At 44.7% G+C, this 24,371-nt stretch overlaps 1 protein-coding gene across 8 annotated transcripts in view; it reads right to left on the bottom strand.

Moving 5' to 3' along the window:
• The window catches only part of GRIA3 (glutamate ionotropic receptor AMPA type subunit 3), a 140,794-nt gene that overhangs the window by 29,233 nt on the left and 87,190 nt on the right, over window positions 1–24,371 (bottom strand). For all 8 annotated transcript variants that reach the window (XR_008311696.1, XM_053274382.1, XM_053274383.1 and 5 more), the window contains exons 7-12: window positions 23,311–23,478; window positions 22,114–22,218; window positions 20,629–20,736; window positions 19,821–20,027; window positions 9,753–10,129; window positions 1,408–1,606 (exon numbers count right to left, since the gene is read on the bottom strand). Coding sequence is in view for 7 of the 8 variants with exons in the window: in XM_053274382.1 (XP_053130357.1) it covers window positions 1,408–1,606; window positions 9,753–10,129; window positions 19,821–20,027; window positions 20,629–20,736; window positions 22,114–22,218; window positions 23,311–23,478 (1,164 nt within the window). In the remaining variant the exon portion in view is untranslated. The remainder of the gene's footprint in view (window positions 1–1,407; window positions 1,607–9,752; window positions 10,130–19,820; window positions 20,028–20,628; window positions 20,737–22,113; window positions 22,219–23,310; window positions 23,479–24,371) is intronic.

The following is a 24,371-nucleotide window of genomic DNA, read 5'->3' as shown; positions in this document are numbered from 1 at the left end:
GGAAAAAGTAGCTATTATCAAAATCACAGCGTTCTCATGTGCAGCCAAGACTGGGCGAAGACAGCGAACCCACCTAGGAAGCCCACCATTTAGCTGAAGTTAGGAGCACAAGCATGCCTTTAACCTGGGCTAACTGCTGGTGTGTCAGCACCCGCTGCTTCCAGTTGGTGATGACACAGGAGCGGGCTCCCAGCCATCTCTGGGGGGACCCCCATAATGCACTGCACAGATTTCTGGGGGCCAGGATCATGTGTCCCAGTCCTCAAACCTCCACGCACTGGACACAGCAATGACTCCCTGGTTCCAGGAGCACCCACCTCTACATGGGAGTAGGTAGCAAAGTAAAGTGAAGGTAAAGTTTGCCATCGAGTTGGTGTTGACTCCTGGCACCCACAGAGCCCTGTGGTGGTCTTTGGTAGAATACAGGAGGGGGCTGACCATTGCCATCTCCCGCGTGCAGTCTGAGACGATGCCGTTCAGCATCTTTCTATATCACTGCTGCCCAATACAGGAGTTTCCCATAGTCTGGGAAACACACCCATGGAGATTCGAACCAACAGCCTCCTGCTCTCTGGGCTGCTGCCTGATATAGGTACCAGTGGGGATTCGAACCGGCAACGTCTGGCTTGCTAGTCAAGTCGTTTCCCCGCTGTGCCACTGCACAGGCCTAGTATTTAGTTTAAGCACATATGCTTCTGTATTTAAAAAAAAGACTTTTAAGGGTGGCTTACAAGAAAATTAAGGTTCAGCAGTAATCAGAACAAAATCAAAATACAGCGGCAGACGTGATGGCATCAAAAGAATATCAACTCATGTTTTTAAAAGCAATTTAAACCTAGGTGCATATCTATTATTTGCTTCTACAAAATAGAGCAATTTCCCCCCTAACATGTCACATATGCAACAAAGACAACTGTTTTATAGCTGCTTCCCTTGTAAACACAAAGCAATATTATCTGTGTTTAACTCAGCTTTATTCAGAAACCACTCTATTTTTCTCCTTCTCCTTGCCCTCCCTTTCCTTTCTGACTCCACTCCCCACACTCCCTACAGGATCCCCACTGAGACAAAAGTCTAAGTAACAAAACACAAAAGATAGCTAAACAGAATACAACGCACCTTCAAAAAGACACTTTGCAGAATCTAGATTCTCTTGATCCCTTTTTACATGACATGGCCTCCTATATTGCACATTTGTTACCCTTGTTCCCAACCTCTGTGTGTTCAGCCTAACTTCTGAACAAAACTTACAGCTCGTGTGCACCATGTTTCTCTCCAAGTGATCAGGAACACAGGTGGTTTTTTGGTGGGTTTTCCCCTCCCCCAGAGTTCCAGATCACACACACAAAGCTTATGCACACGCAAATAGCTTTAACCTCAGCAAAGAATGTAAATGGTGAAACTTACTCTAAAAAATTCTTTGGTTGAGCCTGAATCCAAAGTCCCATAGGCTATTTCTGTCTGTTTAGCCAAGTCCTCAGCGCTTTCTATGGGAGACACCATCCTTTCCACGGTCAGGAAGGCAGCAAGGTTGGCCGTGTAGGAAGAGATGATGATGAGAGTGAAGAACCACCAGACACCTCCGACAATACGCCCTGAGAGAGATCTAAGAAAGAGGAGATGTGGTTATATAAGCTAACCCCCATTTTGTTTGAGAAGTCACAGATTTGGGGTATTGTTTTAAGCCACTGGGCAAAGAGAATGGGTCCATATATGGCTATTGTACAAAGATTGTTTCAGAAAACTCACAACTATGGCTTTTGGGGTTGCAGTACTTTCTCTATACCCAAGTGATGCATGCATGTGCACCCCCCCACACACACACATTATAAGAACATAAGAACAGCCTGGCTGGATCAGGCCCAAGAATGCCCATCTAGTCCAGCATCCTGTTTCACACAGTGGCCCACCAGATGCCTCTGGGGAGCCCACAGGCAAGAGGGGAGGGCATTTCAGGTTTCTCTCTTGCTGTTGCTCCCCTGCAACTGGTATTGAGAGGCATTGTGCCTCTGAGGCTGGAGATAGCCTATAGCCCTCAGACTAGTGGCCCTTGATAGACCTGTCCTCCATGAATTTGTCTAAGCCCTTTTTATAGCCATCCAAGCTAGTGGCCATCACCACATCCTGTGGCTAGGAATTCCATAGATTAATTATGCGCAGTGTGGAAAAAGGACTTCCACTTGTCAGTCCTAAATTTCCCGACCTTCAGTTTCATTATGTCCCCATTCACATCATAATCATGCAAATGACTGATAATACAAACAAACTCCCCCAAATTCCCTCAAGAACATGAATGCAGATAATTCATAAGCTATCTCTGAATATTAGAACACTTGCCTAATATTTGATTCTGGTATTCAGTATCCGATGACACCAAAATTTCAAGACTTGACCTGGTATTTCAGTGGCTCATATAGCATGCCGCATTCTAAGGGTGGGGTTGTGTCTTCCAAATGTAAGTCGCACTAGAACGCACTTGTGCAAATACGTGCAAGGGAGTTGCAGTTTTACACAGCCATTGGGAAAGAGCTGTGCAATTGTGCACCTTGCTCACACAATTTCTGCAGCTGTGCAGCTGTGCTGTAGCACAACTTACGTTTGGGAGAAGCAGTAGCACCAACAGTACACACAGTGGCTTAGCTATAATTGAGCGGATGGGTTCAAAGAACCCTCCCTATTTTCTTCATTATCTCCCTCACTCCAAGGGGCCGCATGGTATGTGGCCAGTATCAACAAAATAACTATTTTCTGTGAAAATCTTGTTGTTCTTATATATGAATATCTTGTAGATTTCTCCGTGACCAGTTCATTCAGAGATTGGGTTGAGTCCACAGTTAGTATACAGATCAAGACACAAAAGAAACAATGAACATTATCTGTTTCAGGAATAAATTCATTTTCCAAAGCAGCAGAAATACTGCTAGAGAACAGGTAACTATAATAATATTAGGACCGCAGCACTGATCATACAATTCATGTCTGTTTACCTTTCATGCAGTGCACAGACTCCTTCAAAAGCATTTGGTAGAAGTTCAGCAAGACCGGATCATGTTAGTATGTATGACACAAACTCACTTAGTTTTGGGGATGGAGGGATTGAAAATGAAATCATTCACGCCACTCTTTACAGAACGTTTCTAAGAGTTTATTTTTCAAAAGTTACGTCATTAGTTATTACAACTTCCTCTTTAAAGATCTTTGGCACTCAGGTTTCTCCCCTGGGTTTCACTGGTTAGATTAATTTTGTTCTTATATTCTGTACATTTGAACAAAATAAAAATTAAAATTCAATAATTAAAAAAACCCCACATCGCTAGCACTGACTCTCATACCACATATTGGAATGTACATTTTAAGAATAAAATAACAGTCCTGCTCGATCAGGTCCAAGGCCTATCTGTCTAGCATCCTATTGAGGGCACGCCCTCTCTCTTGCTGTTGCTCCCCTGCAACTGGTATTGAGAGGCATCTTGCCTCTGAGACTGGAGGTGACCTATGGCCATCAAACTAGTAGCCATTGATAGACCTGTCCTCCATGAATTGGTCTAAGCCCCTCTTAAAGCTATCCAAGCTGCTTATGATATATTTAAAGTTTTTGTTATTCTCCTTCACTTCTAGCTAAATGCTCCACAAACTCTCTTTTTGCATCACTTATTGTGTCCTTGCATTTCTTTTGTCAGAGTTTATGTTCCTTCCTGTTCTCTTCATCTGGGCAGGACTTCAATTTTCTGAAGGAATTCTTCATCCCTTTTATAGCTTCCCTGACTCTACTTGTTAGCTACACTGGCATCCTCCTGAACTTGGTTGTATCTTCCCTCCTTCTTGTTATACATTCCAACTGAGCTTCTAGTATTGTTGTTTTAAATAAGTTCCATGCTTTCTGGAATGATTTGGTCCTCCAGATTTTCCCTTTCAGGTTCCTTTTAACCTGTCCCCTCATTTTTGAGAAGTTTCCATCTTCTGAAGCCAAACACATCTGTTTTGCACTTCCTTGGCAATGCTCCACTCACATATGAGCTGAATTGGATCACATAATGGTCACTGTTCCCCAATGGCTCTACAACTCTGACATCTTGCACCAGGTCCTGGGCACCACTCAGGATTAAGTCCAAGGTCGCCTTCTCTCTGTTTGGTTCCATGACCAACTGTTCGAAGGCACAGTCATGTAGCACACCTAGAAATGTGGCCTCTCTGTCAATACTCACATGTGACTTTTCCCAGTCTATGTGAGGGTAATTCAAGTCACCCATGATTACAGCTCTGTCTCTCTTTCACACCTCTCTGAATGAATGAATGATTATTATGGTACTTGGCCAAATTTCAACATTATAGTACAAAACTGACATTCAATGCAGCACATCTCTCCAATTTGCTTCTCCTACTCCAGGTTTCAGTCTCAGCATTTTGATCTGGAATGTCATTGGGGGCATGCAGCTGTACAACCGCACTCTTACACAACTTCAAGAATGAAGTGAGTTTACACAAGAGCAACCCATTATTTTCAATGGGATTTCTCTTGCATAAATGTGTTTTGTGCAATTCTTGCAATTGTACAGGAGCGTAACGGCACAGCTGCATGCTCCCAAGAGCCGAACAGAGAACAAGGAAGACAGTCTCATTCTCATTTTCACTATCTCTGTTATTGTGCGTCAAGCAGCAGCTTTTCATGAAGAAATAAGAAGGGGACGCATTTCCTAAAAGCAGGAGATGCTTAAAAGAGCCTTTACGACTATGACATCTTACAGACTGTTCCCACCCAGTACTTTTCTCCGTGGTCCACCTAGTTTGCTTTAAAGGGACTCCTGTATGATTTGTTAATCATAAATAAATAATGTGAAAAGATTGACTGGAAATGTGTGTGTGTGTTTTAAATAACTATCAGAAAACTTTCCTGGTCTGAACAATTGGGAATTTGAGAGTCTAAGGCTGACGTATGGTGACATGACCAGACATTCTTGTATATCTTTTATGTAAATTAGAATTTGCATGTCTAAAACCCAGCGTTCCAAAGCATGCATATTCCTATTTAGCAATCTAGTCTCCGACACATTTCCATTTCAGCCAATATTATCACTGAAGAGAAGTGCAAATATTTATTCATTTCTTGTTGCCGTTTATAAAAATGTTCAAAGAAAGAAAAATTACAATAAGCCACGTCTTGGTAAAATGGCTTTTCCCATCAGCATAAATTCAAAGATGGGATCTCACCTCTCTAAACTAGACAAAACAGTGGTGGAGAGGTCTGTGGTATTCTGCTTTATGGTATTCACAATATATGGGCAATACCGCACCTCCAATAATGACCTGTCCAAATCGAATTGGGATAGTCCCCTGAGGATTCCTCTCTCCCTCTGACAAAGTGCCTTTTGCTCCTGAATAGTATATCTGGATCTCATCCAACATGGACAGTCGCCAATTTACATTCGTACACACACACACCAGATTGGAAATAACAATTTGAGTGCTCAAATAATGACGTACAATGCTATCATCTATAAAGTGTACAGACTTCCTTCCAATTCCCAAAGTCTTGTTTCTGAAAACAAACTTTGGAATTAAAAAAAAATTCTCACCCCCGCCTGGCCGTATATTGAATCTGTAGTATATTTATGTAAAGTGGTATATTTGGAGGCTGTTCTCGTGACCAGCTTGCCTGGGTTGCCCCAAGCAGGATTAGACTGGTCATGAGAAGCAGTGGGATCCTCACAGATCCTTCTCCTCCTCATCCACCTAACCCCCTTAACAAACCCAGATTTTAGCCAGGGTTAAGGGTGCTCTCGTACCATTACCCTGGCTACTGGGTATCACGTGATTCATGACACACACAGAGACAAACGGCTACCGGGTATCGTGTGAGTCACAGAGATGGGCACATAGAGTTTAGCTATAGATATGCAAGTTCCAAACAGAACCACTTCGCTGATAAAGAATCTTCAACTGTTATCATCAAATCAAGTAAAGAGGATATGTGCATACCTTCAGAGAAAAACAGGAACTGATAGCCGGAAATTAAACTGATAAGTTCACATCAAGGACAATAATAATGTCAAGGACATTATTATGCAAATGTTACATTCTCTTGTCAGAACACTTTATATATACATACACATCCTTAAACATTTCTGCAAAGAGCATGAATTTCTAATGGTACTCTTGACCACAATTTAGGTACCATGTAAGCGCCGTACCATGCAGCAGGGTGAAGTGAGGTGAATTTGGGGAGCAACAGACTTGGAGTTATCCCTCTGCTCACTCATCTCTGGGGTGGCTGACAGCACCACCGAGCCATAGGTGACGCCTCTCTAGCCAAGTCAACTCTATGGGCAGAAATCCAAAGATTTCTATGGACAGAAATCTTTGGATGCAATCCTTTGATTATTGTGCACTGCTTTGAGCACAAATATTGTAGAACAGTGGAAAGTGCATGAAATAAATAATAATAGATGTTACTGCTTGTGCCTATGACAAAGGTGTTGTACTGAAAAGGATTATAGGACCAGCTCTCATCATGAAAGAATTAGGGAATATAATATATTAAGCAGTCTGTCTTGTAGGCACTTAGAAAAGAATCTGGTGATCAGTAGGAATCAGCATGGATTTGACATTAGCAAGTCAGGCCTGACTAATCTCATCTCCTTTTTCAACAGTTACTAGTTTAGTAAAGTCAAGGTAAAGTGTGCCCTCGAGTCGGTGTCAACTCCTGGGGACCACAGAGCCCTGTGGTTGTCTTTGGCAGAATACAGGAGGGGTTGACCACTGCCTACTCCCCTGCAGTATGAGATGATGCCTTTCAGCATCTTCCTATATCGCTGCTGCCTGATATAGATGTTTCCCATAGTTTGGGAAACATACCAGCAGGGATTCGAACTGGCAACCTCTGGCTTGCTAGTCAAGTCATTTCCCCACTGTGCCAAAGTAGATCATGGCAATGCTCTGGTCATAGTGTATCTTGATTTCAGCAAAGCATTGACAAAGTCTCCTACGATATCTGTGTTGACAAGTTGGTAAAATGCGCAATGCATGAGTCACAACTGGTTGGACGACCAGTTAGTACTCATGAATGGCTCCACATCCTCCCGGAGGGAGGCATCAAGTAGAATGCCACAGGGCTCTGTTCGAGGCCCTGTGCTATTTAACATTTTCTTAAATGGCTTGGAAGGACTAGCAGAGGAGATGATTATCATCTGCAGATGACCCAAAGCTGAGTGGGGGATGGATAGCTAGCACCTTTTAAGATAGAATCAAGGTTCAGTCAGCTCTGGACAGGCTTGAATACTGAGCCCAAAGATTGTGAGGGGCCTGGAACCCAGAGCTCCTTCAGCCTATGGTTGAAAGAGCTGGGTATATTTAGCTGGGAGACAACTAAAAGGAAAAGTAAAGGTGTGCCGTCCATGCAGTATGAGATGATGCCTTTCAGCATCTTCCTATATTGCTGCTCCCCGATATAGGTGTTTTGCATAGTCTGGGAAACATACCAGTGGGGATTTGAATCGGCAACCTTCTGCTTGCTAGGCAAATCCTTTCCCCGCTAAAGGGAGATACAATTGCCTTCATCTATAAAAGACAGAGCAGATGAGTTCTTCGTTGCTCTTGAGGGCAAGACTAAAGCCAATGGATTGAAATGATAAAAAACCAGATTTAGGCTAGAGATAAGTAGGTGGGGGGAGAGAGAATGAGAGAGAATATGAAGACCTCCACAGCTACATGTTGTTCCAAAACAGTAATGCTGTTTAATACATTAACAGATGGATATGTGCATAGTGATTTCAATCTATATCAACTTTCTTGATGCATCCAAAGCTGGGGCATTGATAAGAGAAGAAAATGCCCTACTGGCTAATGCAATGTATTGCTCACCAAACATGTTAAGAGTAATAGGAAAAGCTGAATGAAAATCCCAAGATATTCTATTGGTAGTTGAAAAACTGAGATCTGGTGAAAGTACGACGAGAAACCCAAATGCCTGCAGCTTTCCATGTGATGTCCCATGCTTATTTTCCCGGTCCTGAGATGGGCGAACACATGATCAACAGCACTTTAAATGCTACTAGGACATATTATCTCAACAGCAAGGAAGAGGCAGGATTTCATTGCCAATTTAGGAATTAAACATGCACACAGGGAAGAAGCTACAAGCTACAAGTTCAAAAACAAACACCATTCCTAAAACAAGGTTGTTATTCATTTTTGATCAATTTCCTTACTTTCACTATCCCTTACTAGATGAGTGGGCTTCACCAGAAATAATACTGCCCATATTCGCACATCCCATCCCATCAGTTTCAGCCCCTGAACCCTCTTCTGCTTACTGACCAGCTTCAATTCAAAATTATTCAATTTCCAGGCTTTATTCTTTCTCAGGTGGCTTCCTATTTGCCATGCTGGTTAAAAGAACAACAAAACACCAGAAAAACTGGTGCGTGACATATAGAGGAGACCCTCGTTATTTGTTGGTTTTCCATTTGCAGTTTCTGGTATTTGCAGATGGGTCAGAGCATTTCATAGTTTCAGTAGTTCTACTCCAGTGGCATTTTTGTGATTGTAGGCAACAACAGAAATGTAAAGAGTCCCTGGCATCTCCCGGTATGGCTGGGAAAGATCTTTACCCTGAAAAGTCCCTACCAGTCAGTGTAGACATTTACACTGGGCTAGATGGACCACGAGCCTGACTCAGTAGACCTATTCACACATGTGTGCAAAACCGGTCTAAGGGAGCCTAGCCCGGTTTCAATCAAAAACTGTGTTCTACCCGGGTTTGGGAGCTATGTGTGCTCCCAATTTTTGTTTGTGTGGAAAAAAGGTAGGAGGAAAACCTGGGTAGAAGTGATTGTCGGAGGAAAAGCTACCCAGGTTTTCCACCTTCCTCGCTTCCACACAATCACTTCTACCCAGGTTTCCCTCTTGCCTTTATAATTGTGTGAATGACCTCAGGACATTTTTCTGTGCCCTAATTTTATTTAAAAGGATAGAATAAATCAAATAACGTTAATTGAAACATGTTAGACCACCTTAGGCAGCTTTTCCACAATGACTTGCCATGACCCTGCCCCACTCTAGGGCCCCCCAGAGCTTCCTCTCCTGCCCCACACCACCTCTGGTTATGGGCCTGGCGACAGTAAGACAACTGGGTGACTTGAGACGATTCATTTCACAGAATGACATACACACAGTGCTCACAACAATTCCTAGAGGGTATATATGGATGACATGAGCGTGTGAGTGCATCGATGCAATGGATGAAAGGGATCATGAAGATAACAAAGAGAGACAAGGAAGGGAAACTTAAAAGGTCGGCATAAACTATGACGAGCAGTGTGGTTTTTAAAATGCTGTTGCACGTGGCTTTGTGAGCACTGGGCTCTCGTTTGACAAAGCAGAAAGAACAGCGTTATATGCACCAAGCAGATGACCGTAAAATGAGATATGCAGCAAAAACACGGTAACCCTCCAAGCATTGCTGAAAGATGTAAAACCCGATGCATTTTACAGTCTCAACATGGTGTATATAAGTTCTGGCAGCAATGCGCGAGTGAGCAGGCATTGAAAGGCAACGCCAGGCATGTTCTGTGGTTGAGGGGTGAATGCTGGCAAGCAATTGTGACTTGATGGAAGGAGTTTAGTCTTGGATGGCATGTCAAAATAAAATTTGGAAAGGTGGGGAACATTGAGAAAGAAACATATATGCACCATGGCATCAGCCGACGACCATAAAATGCAAAGCGGTGATGGGGGTGTGATATGAAAAAACAAACCTTGGGGAAATATCGCATCCTTGCTGCATAAAGGCACCCAGGGAAAACCAGAGGCTGTTAAATATCCCAAACTCATTTGGAGGATCAGGAGGGTTCTGAGGGTCTCTGGGCTCTTCTTGGTTGTCTTCCAAATGCCACTCGTAAGGGCTGAATCGGCTGACTAGGAAAAGAACCACACTGACTCCAATATAAGCAAAGACTATACACATCCAAATCTCATAGGCCAAAGGATCCAGAAAGGAGAAGACGCCTGGTTTGGATTTCTGGGGTTTCTTGATCATGATGGAAATGCCCAGACTCATAAAGGGTTTGGAAAAGTCTATGACTTCTTCTCGGACCAAGGTTATGGTAAGAGGGGCGACAGCTATGTCCGCTCTCTGCAAAGACAGAGCACATAAAATGGAGAAATTATCATTATAACCAAACAACCAAGATGCCTTTATTTAAAACGACTCATGTATCCAGATCTTGGATCTGCTACTTATTCATTTTGTGACATTTATACCATACCTTTCTCCCATCATGGCACTCAAGAGACAGCATGCAAGGAAAGTCCTTCTGGAACAGGAAACCATTTTCTAATACTTTTTGCTATGTCAACTAATTTCAAAAGTGATATATAACTATTTTGAATAACAAAAATGGAAACGGTGAAAGAGGAACAAGTACCAGAAACCAAAACAATCGGAGCATATGTGAAGAGCCCCTGAAAGGCTTCCAGAAACCTGGGGATTCCCGAGAGCACATTTTAAGAACATAGGAAGCTCCTTTTTTCTGTCAGACCATTGGTCAATCCCCACCTGCACAGTGGTGGGATGAGAACTCGCCCAGCAGATGGTCCTCCTTACTTTCCCTAAGCACAGATGGGCTTTCTCGAGGGCCCGTCTGAATGCTCTTCCTTTGGAACTTTTGGCTGGCAGATAATAGAAGAATTCCATGTGAGCAAAGATATGGCCCCTGTAACTCTGATGAGATTGAGTCAGCTGCACATGTGCTCTTGCGCTGTGTCTTTTATATAGACTTTAGGCGAAGGTTAATTGACCCTCTTTAACATAATCAAACAAACAAACAAAAAAACTCCTGTGAATCAGTCCTTCAAAAACAATCATTACAAACCAATTTAAAAACAATATAAATCCATTAGCAATTAAAACATTTAAAACAGTTTAAAAACCCTGGAAGGCCAGGCCAAACAGATAGGCTTTAAGAGCTCTCCTGAAGACCAACAATGAACTCAAGTTACGGGTTTCTGCCGGAAGGGAACTTGGAGCCTTCTGCTCTTCCCAGAGTGGCTCCATCATCCCCTAAGGGGAATCTCTCACACTTCTAGTCTCCCATTCATATACAACCAGGGTGGACTCTGCTTAGAGAAGGGTACAAGTCATGCTTGCTACCACCATACTAGCTCTCCTCTAATCATGCATTGCAGATCATGCAGATAATTACAATCCATTAATTAATAATTATGCAGATCATGCAGATAATTACAGATCATGCAGATAATTCCGATCCATTATTATCCTACCCACTTTCAAGCTTATTTTGTATTCTTCAGGCAAGGTTTAAGACCTCTTTTAATGTGTAGATAAAACAAATAAAAACAAAGCTCTTACAAACTCGAGCAAACACATTTCAGTGCTAAGACATCATTGTCAATGCTCTATTTCAAACAGCTGGAGCACTGACAATGGACAGAGCACTGTACTGACAATGATGTTTTATAATTGAAACGTGTTTGCTTGATTTTCTAAGATCTTGGGTTTTATTTGCTTTATCTACACACTAAAAGAGGTCTCACCGCACAGAGCCTTTGGATGGATAGGGCGGTTCAGAAATGCAACAAATAAAATAAAATAAAATAAAATAAAAGAATAAATAAATTTGTCTAGAGTAAGGGAGTATGCTTATATCATTGCCACTATTTCATTGCATTCATAAGGGCTAGAAATATGGTATTTGGGTGGGAAATTTCTAGAGCTAATATCACATCCTGCTCTCTCTCTTTTTTTTTTTTTTGGCACATTCAGAATACACTCTGCCTATTGCTCAATTATTATTATTTTCCAAATGACATTCCAGTCGGCTATTAGACTTTTGACAAGTCAGCACATTCTGGCAATTGCCTTCCTTCCATTTTGGATACAGGGCAGCAACGTTGGAGCAGCGAAGAAACGGTTCTCCACCTCTGCTGGCAGCAGGAGCAGATCCCAAGGGGCAACGTCACAGAAATAGGGTAAAAACGAGGTTATGCAGAAAACTGACGCAGATTTCAGCATCGAAGCAATCATTCCGAATGTGTGCAAGGAGGCAGAACTCACTGGGGAAGATGGGCCTTCCCAAAATAGGGGGGGAAACCCCTTATGAAGCCGGTTTAGCATATTCGGTACCAGGGATTGCTACATCTTGGCACCGAGACAAGTATCCACATTTTCAAACGTCCCAAGGCCCTGAAATGGGATACAGGTACAGTCCTGCTGCTTCTGCGTCGTCCCTCCCTTGCCCTTGAACTCCCACGTCACAGTCTACTGTGGTCAGTAGGAACATGCTGCAGCAAGGGTAGGGGGGTGAGGAGGCAGTCCCCCCTTTTTTCTTCCAAAAACTGCCGCACCAGTGAGATGGGGGCAGCGAAGGCCGCAGAGCAGCAGCTGCAGGGGGGGGCAAGGGGGAAGTGCCCCCTTTAACTTTAAAATGCCACTGTGTGGCGGAATGGGGTGGCAGCAGCTGCAGCGGGGAGGATGGTGGTGGGGTGAGGGGAAGGTTCCCCCCTTTTACCATACAGCAGCATCACTGCTTAGCAGGGCAGTGAGGGAGAGCTCTTTCCAGCTCCCCTCCTCCCTCTCAAATGAGTTCTCCCCACTCCCCACAGCTGTGTGCCCTTCGCTGCCCCCATCCCATTGTTGTGGTGGCTTTCAGAAGAAAAAAGTGGGGGACTCCCCCCTCACCACCCCTGCCCTTGCTGCAACACCGGCTGTCCTCAGAGAGGGGCGGCAAAAATTGCCGCTCCTCAAATTTTGCCGCAAGTGCCTACTTGGCCTCTCCTTAAATCTGCCACTGCAGCCAGCTGCTTCCTCAGGGCACTCTCGGGACAGAACAAACAGAACAAAGCTTTCTCTTCTTCCGCTGGTGGCTGTAAGCGTAGTTCCCACCCAGACCTCTGGATTGGTCCTTCTGTTTTGATTTCCCCGGGCTTTTCTCCTTATTAGCCGTTGCTCTGAGCGAGGCCCAGTCCTCCTTCAAATCCTTCCTATGACTTCAAGGAGTATTGCCTGAATGACACACATCACGACGGCACTCTGCTCACCAAGGTCATGTCAAGAGAGGCCCCAGTGTGGGTATGACTGGGCTCGACCCTCTGGCTGGCTTCATGGGAAGTAACTTGTCTGCCGTGACAGTTAAGTGCACAGTGGACAAACACAAGCTGAAGCCATGAATTATGCAGGCATTCGGTTCAGCTGCTGGGAAAACTCATTTCACAGCAGGCCTGGCTTCCTTCAGAGCTGGGTCTCTGGGCTTGCTCGTGCAGGTATTCAAAATTAATGTCATGCATACCAAATGTGACAATCCTTTCCCCCGACAAAACACACGGGGCCCCCAGGAGCAACGCAACACACTCCTGCTTTCAACTTTTGTAATAGACTTTGAAGCTCCAGAGAGAAAGCAAAGTCATCTGATAAACCTAAGGCGGCCTCGTCATAATGAGCTATTTTATAGGACTTTTTCATTATCGACAAACCTTGATTGTATTCTGTTGTTAAGGCCACACATGACTTGCCATAGGAACATAGGAAGCTGCCATATACAGAGTCAGGCCATTGGTCCATCTAGCTCAGTATTGTCTATACAGACTGGCAGCGGCTTCTCCATTGTTGCAGGCAGGAATCTCTCTCAGCTCCATCTTGGAGAAGCCAGGGAAGGAACTTGGAATCTTCTGCTCTTCCCAGAGTGGCTCCATCCCCTGAGGGGGACATCTTAAAGTGTTCTCACATGTAGTCTCCCATTCATATGCAACGAGAGTGGACCGTTCTTAGCTAAGGTGACCAGAGGTGCTCTTACCCCTGGACTTCGGGGCTGAAATCCAGGGCCTCTACAGCCCCTGGGGGCACCCAAATCCTCTTCAGTCTGTCCCAGATGGTCACCAGGCCGAGCATGATGATGCTTAATTTGCAGAGGAGTGGGGCCTCCCAAGGGCTTTAGGTCCAGGCTCCAAAATTACCTCGGTGCACCTCTGAAGGCGACAAATCGTGCTTGCTGCCTCAAGTCCAGCTCTCCTCTTCATGTGTGTTCCTCTTGTCAGCTCCTTGCAGCAAAAGAGCATAGGATGAAGGCTGCATGTGATTCTGTGCCAGTGTGGAAGCTGGCAGAGGGTATGGAATTAAAACCATGCATTTCAGGACCCCAAATATGCTTCTGGTCCTTCTGGCAGACCTAAAGGTGTATGGGAAAGTGTCTGCTCGAGACTCAAAAGCCAGAAGTGGGTTGAAGGAACACACACACACACACACACACACCCCTAGCCAAACTTCTCCTAAAGTAGACTTTTGGTCCATCAAGCTCAGTACGGTCTGCATTTACTGGCATTGGGCCATCAGGGTTTCAGGCCAAAATACGATCACCAGCCCCTGCCACTGGCTTACAGACTCTGCAGCGCCCCGCGAAGGAAAAGCAGGATGCACCTGCTAGTTCCAGGAAACTGCAAAACACTGCTTACAAATGTGGAGAGCCTCCATGGCTCCTAAGGATTGAACCTGCATTATAGGATGCTTCTTCTGTCATCCCCAATGGGAGAAGCATCCTACAGGGCAGACACAATCCTTAGGAGCCAAGGAAGCTCTCGGGGGGCAACTCCAGAACAACTAGTTTGGGGGAGCGATGGAGTGGAAACCAACGTTATTAGGGGAGCGAGGCTGGCCTGGCTCCTGGGAGACTGGAGGAATCTCTGGCTTCTGCTGCTTGTTCTGGCGTAGAGGAGTGAATGAATGAGGCAGGGAAGCAAGGGAGAGATATGTTGGTTGGAAGAATTCAGGTTGATGTATATGGATTGTAATGAGAATCCTTGTATTTGCTTTGCTAGGCTATTTTCTTTCCCCCCATTTTAAAAATCTTTGTTAAAACAATAAATATTATTAAAAAAAGAATGAGGCAGCATTAAACAGAGGCCTTAAAATAAACAATTCAAGCGACAGGACCATAATATTGTGTTTGATTGTATTTACGGTTGGTGAACCGCCTAGAGCCTTCAGAATCTGGTGGTATATGAACAAGCGATTAAACAAATAAAAATAAAACAAAATGCGACGACACTTTGATTGAAAATTCCACTCTGCTAGATGGGGGAGTAAAAGGGGGAGCAGAAACTCTTTTGCGGAGACCACCTGTTATCCCTTGCTACTCCTTGGCGTCGTCTCTGGAGGCTCTCCACATTTGCTAGCAGCATCAACAGGTTTTGCAGCCCAATGGGACCAGCGCGAACGTCCTACTCTTTGACTAGTGGGGTTCTGTACACTATGCAAGCCATCAGGAACCTCAAGCTAGGTAGAGATCGTGTCTGCGCTGTAGGTCCAGCCTCCTTCTACCTTTGAAGACCCAATCAGCCAAAGACCAGGATACTTAAGACCTGCCTTACCCTATATCTGCCTGTATGCCCCATGTAGATTTGCCTGTACCGTAGGTGTAGGGACACAGTGCAGGTCATGGTTAAAGGCCCTGCACCGTGTTCCTTGGCCATTAGAGGAATAATAGGTGGACACAGAGGATGGGGACTTTGCTGTTATGGTGCTAAGGTGTCATCTATGGATGCTGTCTTCTACTGAATCGGACCATCTAGCCCACTGCTGTCTATGCTGACCAGTAGCAACTCTCCCGGGGTCCTTCTCAGTCCTACCTACAAGAGACAGAACCTGGGACCTTCTACTATTACGACGACAAATATTTATATACTGCTCTTCAAACAAAGTTCCCAAAGTGGTTTACAAAGAAAAATAATAAATCAAGAAGATGGTCCCCTGCCCCCAAAGGGCTGACAGTCTAAAAAGAAACATAAAGCAGATATCAGCAACAGCCACTGGAGGGATGCTGTGCTGGGGTTGGATAGGGCCAGTTGCTCTCTCCCTGCTAAATATTAAAGTAGCAGCACTTTAAAAGGTGTCCCTTTGCTCAGTTAGCAGGGGCATGCATGCAAAGGAGGTGCTCTATCACTGAGCATAGTCCTTCAAAACATTTTTATTTAAATTACACTTCCCTTCTCCCTGCTCACAAGGCAGAGTTTCAGCACAATTCCACCCACCCTTTTCTCTTCCCAGGACAAGGAGAAGCAGAATGTATTATGCAAAATCAGCAGAAAAAGCTGCCTCTTTGCATCGTTTAAGTCAAGGTGAAGAGGTCTCCTTTCCTGATTAGAGAGTCCTGTGCCCAAATGCTCTTGCTCTCTTTCTGCCCGAGAAGGCAAAATTCTGGCTCCAAAGATGCTCAAGGGCTCCCCAATTGCTCCCTGCGGCAGGAGACCCATGCCAGAAGATCCACTTGACCCCTGAGAAGGACTACCTGGATGCCACCGACATCGGGATGCAGATGATCAAGGCTTTGGAGAGCCAATGATACAACTGGTGACAGAGCAGGCTTTGGGGTGACTGCTGAACAAATGCAAAGCCATGAAGGGGGTGGAGAAGGCTGCTAGGGAGTCTCCTTTTGCCCTCTACTGCTTTCCCCCTACAAGCTCCTCTCCCAGTCATTTCCCCTTGCAATGTAACAAATGCAGCTGGTGGGGCGGGGGTGGTCATAGGGTGGGCTGGAGGGACCGCAGGGGGAAAGTGGCAAGCAGGGGGGAGTGTTAAGCGAATTAGTGCTCCCTTCACTCCATTCTTAAGACTCTGGTTTGCTGTCAAACGGTGCCGTATCTACCCGAATCGAAGACGACCATGAATTTTAGATGACCTTCTTTTTTAAAAAACGAGTTAAATATAGGTCATGCTACTGACCCAAAAGGAAGAGAACCCTGAATCTCCAATCCTCCAATTTCTAGTACTGGAAAAAAAAACAACCTAGTCTTGGATTCAGGTCAATCCAAGCCGTTCAGTGTATGGGCTCGTTTGTCTTTAACCAAATAGCACTGAAAAACAAAGACCATTTCCCTCCTGATGGTTATTCACCCATCATTAGAACCTCCTCAGTAAGCCCAGGCAGAGGAATCTGCCTCACTATAAAAACACAGGCAGAACCACCTCCGCTCCGGCCTGACACTCGGAGGTTCTCTCTTCCCCGTAGAGAGAGGTTGAGACGTGCAATCATGTTCAGGTAGCACATCTGGGGCTCTGCGCAACACATCCGAACAACAGCTGCCTTTGTTGTACTCCTCCCCGAGGAGCCAGGAGAGTTTTCATTCCAGACGAGTGGCTCGAAGAAAGGTTGGTGTTTGTTCAGAGCTTTCGCGAGCGGCAAACTCTTTCAGCGTTCACAGGATGAGTCTCGGGGAGGTGTCTTGGCCAGGTGACTCCCGAGCAGGAGAGATTGCAAGTGTGGTCACAAGGCTATGTGATGAATGGGGCAGGGTGGGGCAGGGGGACCGAGGGCAGCTGGGTTCCCAATTCCGCTGAGCAAATGACAAGAAGCCACACCCTCATAGGGCAAATTCAGCAGTCTGTCAGGGCCAACTTAGGCATTAAGAGTGGGGAAAATAGGAATTATATACCAGTGTTTCCCAATCTTCTTCATCCTGGGGCACACTCACATTAAAAAAAAAAAAGAACGGGAGCATGTTGTCTCCTCGGCAGTGGCAAAGCCCTGCATGTTACCTATTTTGGTTTTCTTTGGTTTTCTTTGGTCACTCTGCCGAGATGACAGAGTGACAGGCAACACGGATGAGGCTTCCTGAGGTGCTCACAGAAGCAGGAACAGTTGCCGTGGCTGGAGAGAGGCCTTGCTTTCCCCACTGAGTGCAAACAGTTTCATCACAAAGGCTCCAGGTGTTTTACAAATCCTAGCCACAAGACAGTTCGTTCATATCACTCATCCACGTCTCGTTGTGGCTGAATGTCAGGTCCTTGGAGATTAAGTACCCGGTCAAACATCGCAAAGTAAGTCAGCCAAAGACCCAGAATAAAACACAGCAGTCTTGGCTTCCACTCCATTTTCTCAAATTGCTCAACAGCTTTTACAGTGAGGAAACTCTTGGTGAATCCAAGTCTGCCTCTCTGTGAGTTGAAAGCCATCCGTTCTTGGCCAATAGCGGAAGTTTTCTTCTTTTTTCATGACACAGGAACTTAGAAAACTGCCTTATACTGAGTCAGTCCATCGGTACATCTAGCTCAGTACTGTCAAATTGACTGGCCGCAACTCTTCGAGATTTCAGGTGGGGATATTGCCCAGCCCTACTTGGAGAAGCCAGGGATTGAACATGGGACCTTCTGGATGCAAAGCAGATGCTCTAACATTGAGCTATGGGCCCATCAATGGTTATTCCCACCAAGATTACTTTTGGCACCAAGGTGGAGCTATAGTCCCATTCCTTTAAACATTAACATTATAGTTCATATAAAATAAAATGATTAAACATTAAATTAAAGTAAAATGAAATTATCAACATTTTAGATTTAATCTGGTCGATCTCCTAGAGACGTACATATCAGGCGGTATAAAAATATGATAGATAGATAAATAAATAGATAAATAAATAACCCCAAGGTACCTTGGGAACTATACTTTGATGATGATGAGGCGAGGGTCCTACACAGAGAATTCCTATCACCGTCCCCAAACTAAAATTCCCTGGATTCCCTGGGGGAGCCACCCAAACGAAAATCCCCTGGGTTCTTTGCAGGAAGCCATGACAGCTAAACTGGTATAAAAATGACATACCAAATTGTTTCACATTTTGCATCAAACCCACCCCCAGGAATTACTGAGACCATCAGCTCTGACAAAGGGAACCCTAGTGCAAGTTTGAAATAATGAAGTCACATACAGGTGAATGCGAGGAACTGTCATTAGGTGATAGACCAGGAATACAGATACAGTCTCCACATTTAGGACATTTACCTCCCCTGAAATATGTTATTGCTATATGCTTATGATACAAGTATGATACAGATTATACAGAAGAATTTACAGTTAGAATTAACAAATGCTGATAGTTAATCACTATCTGTGAATATACGTAGGTCTAAAGTATAATAAATGACAATTTGACATCAAGTGAAAAACAATTCTATTGGAGAAGATAATAACGGGCAGCCAATTTCTCATAAATGTGTAATAAGCCACAAATTCTCTATTATTATGTTGAATGGTATCATTGGTATAAATCAAAAGAAACAATTCTGGGTCTAGAGCAGAGCTGCCCTACTTTGGCCCTCCTGCAGCTGTTGGCTTACAACTCCCATAATCCCTGGCTATGGGCCACTGTGGTTGGGGATTATGGGAGTTGTAGTCCAATGGATGCGACAGCTGGACTTTGAAGAAGTGAGACAGAAAAAGCATTGATGTTTTTGAACTTTGGTGCTAGAGACCATGGACAGCCAGGAAAACAAACAAATAGATCATATACCAAATCCATCCATTTAAGGCACAAATGACCAGGCTCAAACTATCCTACTTCGGAAACATTATGCAAAAACCCAGCTCCCTTGAGAAGTCCACAATGCTGGGAAAGGTTGAAGGGAAGAGAAGAGGATGAACAACAGCCAAGTGGGTGGACTTGATTACGACAGCAATGAATGAACCATTGAGAGACCTGAAAGGCCAAGTTGAAGACAGATAATCCTGGAGAGAATCTATCTATGTGGTCGCTAAGAGTCGATACCGACTTGACGGCACTTAATCAATTAATCAATCAATCAATCAGTCAGTCTAAAAACAGCTGGAGGGCCAAAGTTGAGCAGCCCTGGTCTAGAGACAGAGGATATCCTAACAATCTGTCAAGTATTTGTCATACTGTAAAAAATCTATTATGGCTTTTCTGTGTGTGTACTTGCACATACATCCAAGAACTTTGCCAATGGGAGGGAGGGAGGGAGGAGTGGGTTGCTTTGGATGCTTATTCATATTTATACGCATGAGTATTTGAGGGCCACTTACCCCATAGACCAGCTCACCCACCATGCCATTCCACATTTTAGTGTCAGAATCTCTCGCTCCATATTTCCCATCAGGAACGATAGAGAGTTCGTATTTTATCCCGACGTGCTTTGCTATTTCATAGGCTAGATCTACACAATAGCCTTCGTATTTCTCGTTCCCTTCTTTTTGGTCAGGGGTCTGCTTGCGCATGACGTAGGGTGCTTCCTGTGAAATTGTTGGTGGGAGAGGGGAAAGGTGCTTCAGTTCAAGATGCAACTTAGGAACACAGGAAGCTGCCATATACTGGGTCAGACCATAGGTCTGTCTAGCTCAGTGTTGTCTACCCAGACTGGCAGCAGCTTCTCCAAGGTTACAGGCAGGAATCTGTCTCAGCCCTATCTTGGAGATGTTGCCAGGGACGGAACTTGGAACCTTCTGCTCTTCCCAGAGCGGCTCCATCCCCTGAGGGGGAATATCTGACAGTGCTCACACTTCTAGTCTCCCTTTCATATGCAACCAGGGTGGACCCTGCTTAGCTAAGGGGACAAGTCGTGCTTGCTACCACAAGACCAGATCTCCTCCCTAACTTCTGTAATCGTGTTCCAGATGTTGACAAGTGCATGCATCTGTCTGCCTCTATGCCTTGAACAGCTTCCACTGAAGTGAGCAGGAGAGGGACTTTCAAAAAGCTGTGAGGGAGAGGAGGGTAAAATACTGTATTTGAGGAACCGGAGACCTTTCACCTGACATAGATCTCTCCCCAAATGCACCCATTCCGTCTTGCTCCTCAGATTCACAAAGTCTAAACTGGTGCTGTGGAACTTACGAGGATGGTGGTGACCACGATGGTCCTGTTCTCCACAGATGAAGTATCGTTGGAGACCGTGGGGTCTAAGGCAGGCATAAATTTCTCATATTCATTCCAGTAACCAGCCTGCCAATGAAGAGAACACCAACAAGTCAATATGCTGCATGGGTGTCATTTTCAATACTTTACCACTCAAGCAACCCACTGGGCTACTGTGGGGATAATTATCAGTCTGCCAGTGGACACCAGCCATTTCAAACAAATCAGCACAATAAAACCACATTGGAAACCCCACCCCACCTTTTAGAGGGCTCCCTTTCTTGCGCCAAACCAAATTTACTGGTACAACCACCCTGGAAGGAAGCTTGCAGCACTTCGGTGTTGGTCTAGGACCAGTGAGAACAAAGGTTATTTTTACATTTATATCCAGCTCTTGTCCAAGGAGCCCAGAGTGGTATATATGGTTATGCTTATGCTCACAACAACCCTGTGAGGTAAGTTAGGCTGAGAGATGAGTGACTGGCCCGGAGTCACCCAGTGAGTTTCATGGCTGAACAGGGATTTGAACTCAGGTCTTCTTGGTCTCCTAGTCCAACACTCTAACCACTACACCATGCTGGCACACTCAGCTTGGAATCTTACTGGGTGGCCTTGGGTTAGTAACCTATTCTCAGCCTAACTTATTTCATGGGATTGTTGTGAGGATAAAATGGAGTGGAAGAGCCATGTATGGGACCCTGGAGGAAGGCTGTGAGTCAAATGAAATAAATCAGTAGGTTAGGCTAGGGGACAATTACTTGACCAAATGCACCCGATTATCTCCACTGAAGCTCAGCTAGGACCAGTGTTCCCTATATCAGGGATTTCCCAGATGATGTTCACTACAACTCCCATAACCCCCAAGCAAAGGCTTTTGCAGCTGGGGATGCTGGGAGTCATAGTCAACAACATGGCTAGGACTCTCTGGTCTGAGTCAGACAGGTGGCCCTTGTTATTCACAGGGGTTCCATTCCTGCAGATAACGAAACCGTGAATAAAGAGACCTTAACCCTATGGGGATTGGGGGTTAGGTTCCTTTTGCTTAAAAAACGCTTTAATAGCAGGGAGGGGCAGAAATGAAGGTAGAAAGCATAGTACTTTGTTCTCTAGGTCTTCAGAAATACCCCCCAAATCCTATTTTTTGTTTTAAATCTTTTTTTTTTTAACTTTACAAAAAAGAGCCACAAAATGCTTCTGCGCTTCAAAATGGAGAACTGCCAAAAATTGCCTATATTTCACTCTGCGGATAAAGAAGTTGGGTCTCTAAGACCCATTCACAGATACATGAAACCATGATCTGCGAAACTGCAGATAACAAGTGTCCACTCTACATCACATTGGCTCTACTGAGACTTCATTTGCATACTCCTGATGGCCCCGTTTTCTTTTTAAATGGCCTTGTGGCAGAAGCAGGATAAAATTAAGGGAGGGGAGCATATACACCCACATGCAGATGTGCCTTACCTTCCGTTCTCCGCCAGGTCTCATTTCGTAGACATCAATTGTATAATTAGTTCTACGCCCATAGGTGTCAAACTGGATGTTCCCTGTCATCCCTTGCACTTGAACCTTAAAAATGATACATTACAATGTATTACATTTCTCCTTGTTTTAAACACTGTGCCATCCATGGACCTGGTGCTCCGTGAAAGATACGCAGATGGGTCCCTGCTCCAAGGGTCTTACAGTCTAGACCAGGGATTCTCAACGTTGGGTCCCTAGATGTTATTGGACTTCAACTCCCATAATCCCCAGCCCCAGTGGCCTTTGGTTGGGGATTATGGGAGTTGAAGTCCAATAACATCTGAGGACTCAATGCTGAAAATCCCTGGTCTAGACCAGTGTTCTTCATTGTAAGGCCTGGGCACCGACAGCAGCCCCATCAACCCTAAATGAGGCTCCGTAGTTAATTGTTTATTGGGCCTGTGTGAGCCTTTCTCCATAGGAAAACAGGAAGCTGCCTCCTACTGAGTCAGACCCTTGGTCCATCTTGCTCAGTATTGTCTACCCCAGGCATTCTCAACGTTGGGTCCCCAGATGTTACTGGACCTCAACCCCCATAATCTTCAACCCAAGGCCCCTGGGGGTGGGGATTATGGGAGCTGAAGTCCAAGAACATCTGGGGGCCCAACACTGAGAATCCCTGGTCTACACAGACTAGCAGAGACTTCTCCAAAATTGCAGGATGGAGTCTCTCTCAGCCCTATCTTGGAGATGCCAGGGAGGAAACTTGGAACCTAATGAATGCAAGCATGCAGGAGCTTTACCTTTGATCGACAGCCCCGTCCCTTTGCTTCTACAAGACCAGCTCTCCTCCCAAAGCTGAGTACACCACACAACCCCCCAGGCACCATGTGAAGATGACAATTCTCACTGCATCCGGTTGTGATTTGCCCAGCAAGGGAAATGGAGCTCTTTTCAGTTCCTGCACCGAACTGGAAGGTGTGCACGGAGTGCTGGAAAATGTAGCCCTTCCCGATTCTTTTCTCCTAGAACTCATAAGACAGGGCTTTGTCTTAAAGGACCCTTCCAACACTCTGTGGAGTTCAGCTGAGTGGGAAATGGCCCTCACATTGACGTGGTTCCCTACTAGGAAAACAGTGAAGATCACGAATCTGGGCATTCCATACAGAAGGATATCAGTGGTTTCTTTCTTCTTACCATTTTCAGGGCTCTTTCGATATCAATGCCTTGGCTCCAAGGCACAGCGGGGTTTGCTAAGCAATCTCCAGCACTACCTCTCCGGGAGACATCGACACGCTGTCTCCTGAGGTACCGGAAAGCTTCCGCTATGACGAGGATGGCATCATGGGTCAGAGCAGATGTATACTAAAAAAAGAGGCAAAGGAGACAGTTTGACAAACGGCATTCTGGGAACTGCATTAGGTTGATTTTTTTTTTTAACTGCCCGGAATAGATTTTTACTTAGCTGATTTTTTACTGCCTGGAGCAGTTAGTCTAACTAGCCCACACTCCTTGAGATGTCAGATATGATTTTGCAATGATTTTGTTGCCAGGAGTGGGCGACAATGGCTATATTTTTCTTTAGGTTAAAATCAATAGCCCATTGTTTTCCGATAAGCAATATCAACATGGCTCACATAAGATGTCAGAGTCCTAGAGATAAAACTGTTCACAACAGCAATAAAATGAGGTTATTCACACAATCAAAAACTGTGTTCTAGTCAGGTTTGGAAGCTGTGTGTGCTTCCAATTTTTGGTTGTGTGGAATCAAGCTATGAGGGAAACCTGGGTGGAAGTGATTGTGTCACACATCCGAAAATTGGGAGCACACACAGCTCCCAAACCCGGATAGAACACAGTTTTTGATTGTGTGAATGACCTCAATGAGTAGAAAAATATCTTACTATTGTTATCATCAATAATGGAACACCATCAATGTACACTGAACTGCAGGCAACAGTTGTAGACTAGATTTTAAAAAAACACTCAGGATATGTGTGTGAATGCTGCATAGGTACTGCAGTGCATGTGAAAGAGGCACTATCTCATACTTTGAATTTGACTTGGCAGCACACGCTTGCCAAAAAAAAGCGCTGGCCAACAGCTTTTGTAAAAGCAAAACACTAGTCCTCATTAGGTAGGGATCCATTCATGGCAACATTCTGCCTATAAAACAAACCCTGTAAGTAGTGTCATATAACATGCCGTTCTTTTTCTTTTTTTGCTCACAGTTTTCTTCCTCTTTTTTAAACAACAAG

The sequence above is a fragment of the Hemicordylus capensis genome, chromosome 11 (genome assembly GCF_027244095.1).
Source record: "Hemicordylus capensis ecotype Gifberg chromosome 11, rHemCap1.1.pri, whole genome shotgun sequence".
Taxonomy (NCBI): Eukaryota; Metazoa; Chordata; class Lepidosauria; order Squamata; family Cordylidae; genus Hemicordylus; species Hemicordylus capensis.
The sequence above is the reverse complement of the archived record's forward strand: the minus strand, read 5'-3'. Positions and strand labels throughout refer to the sequence as shown.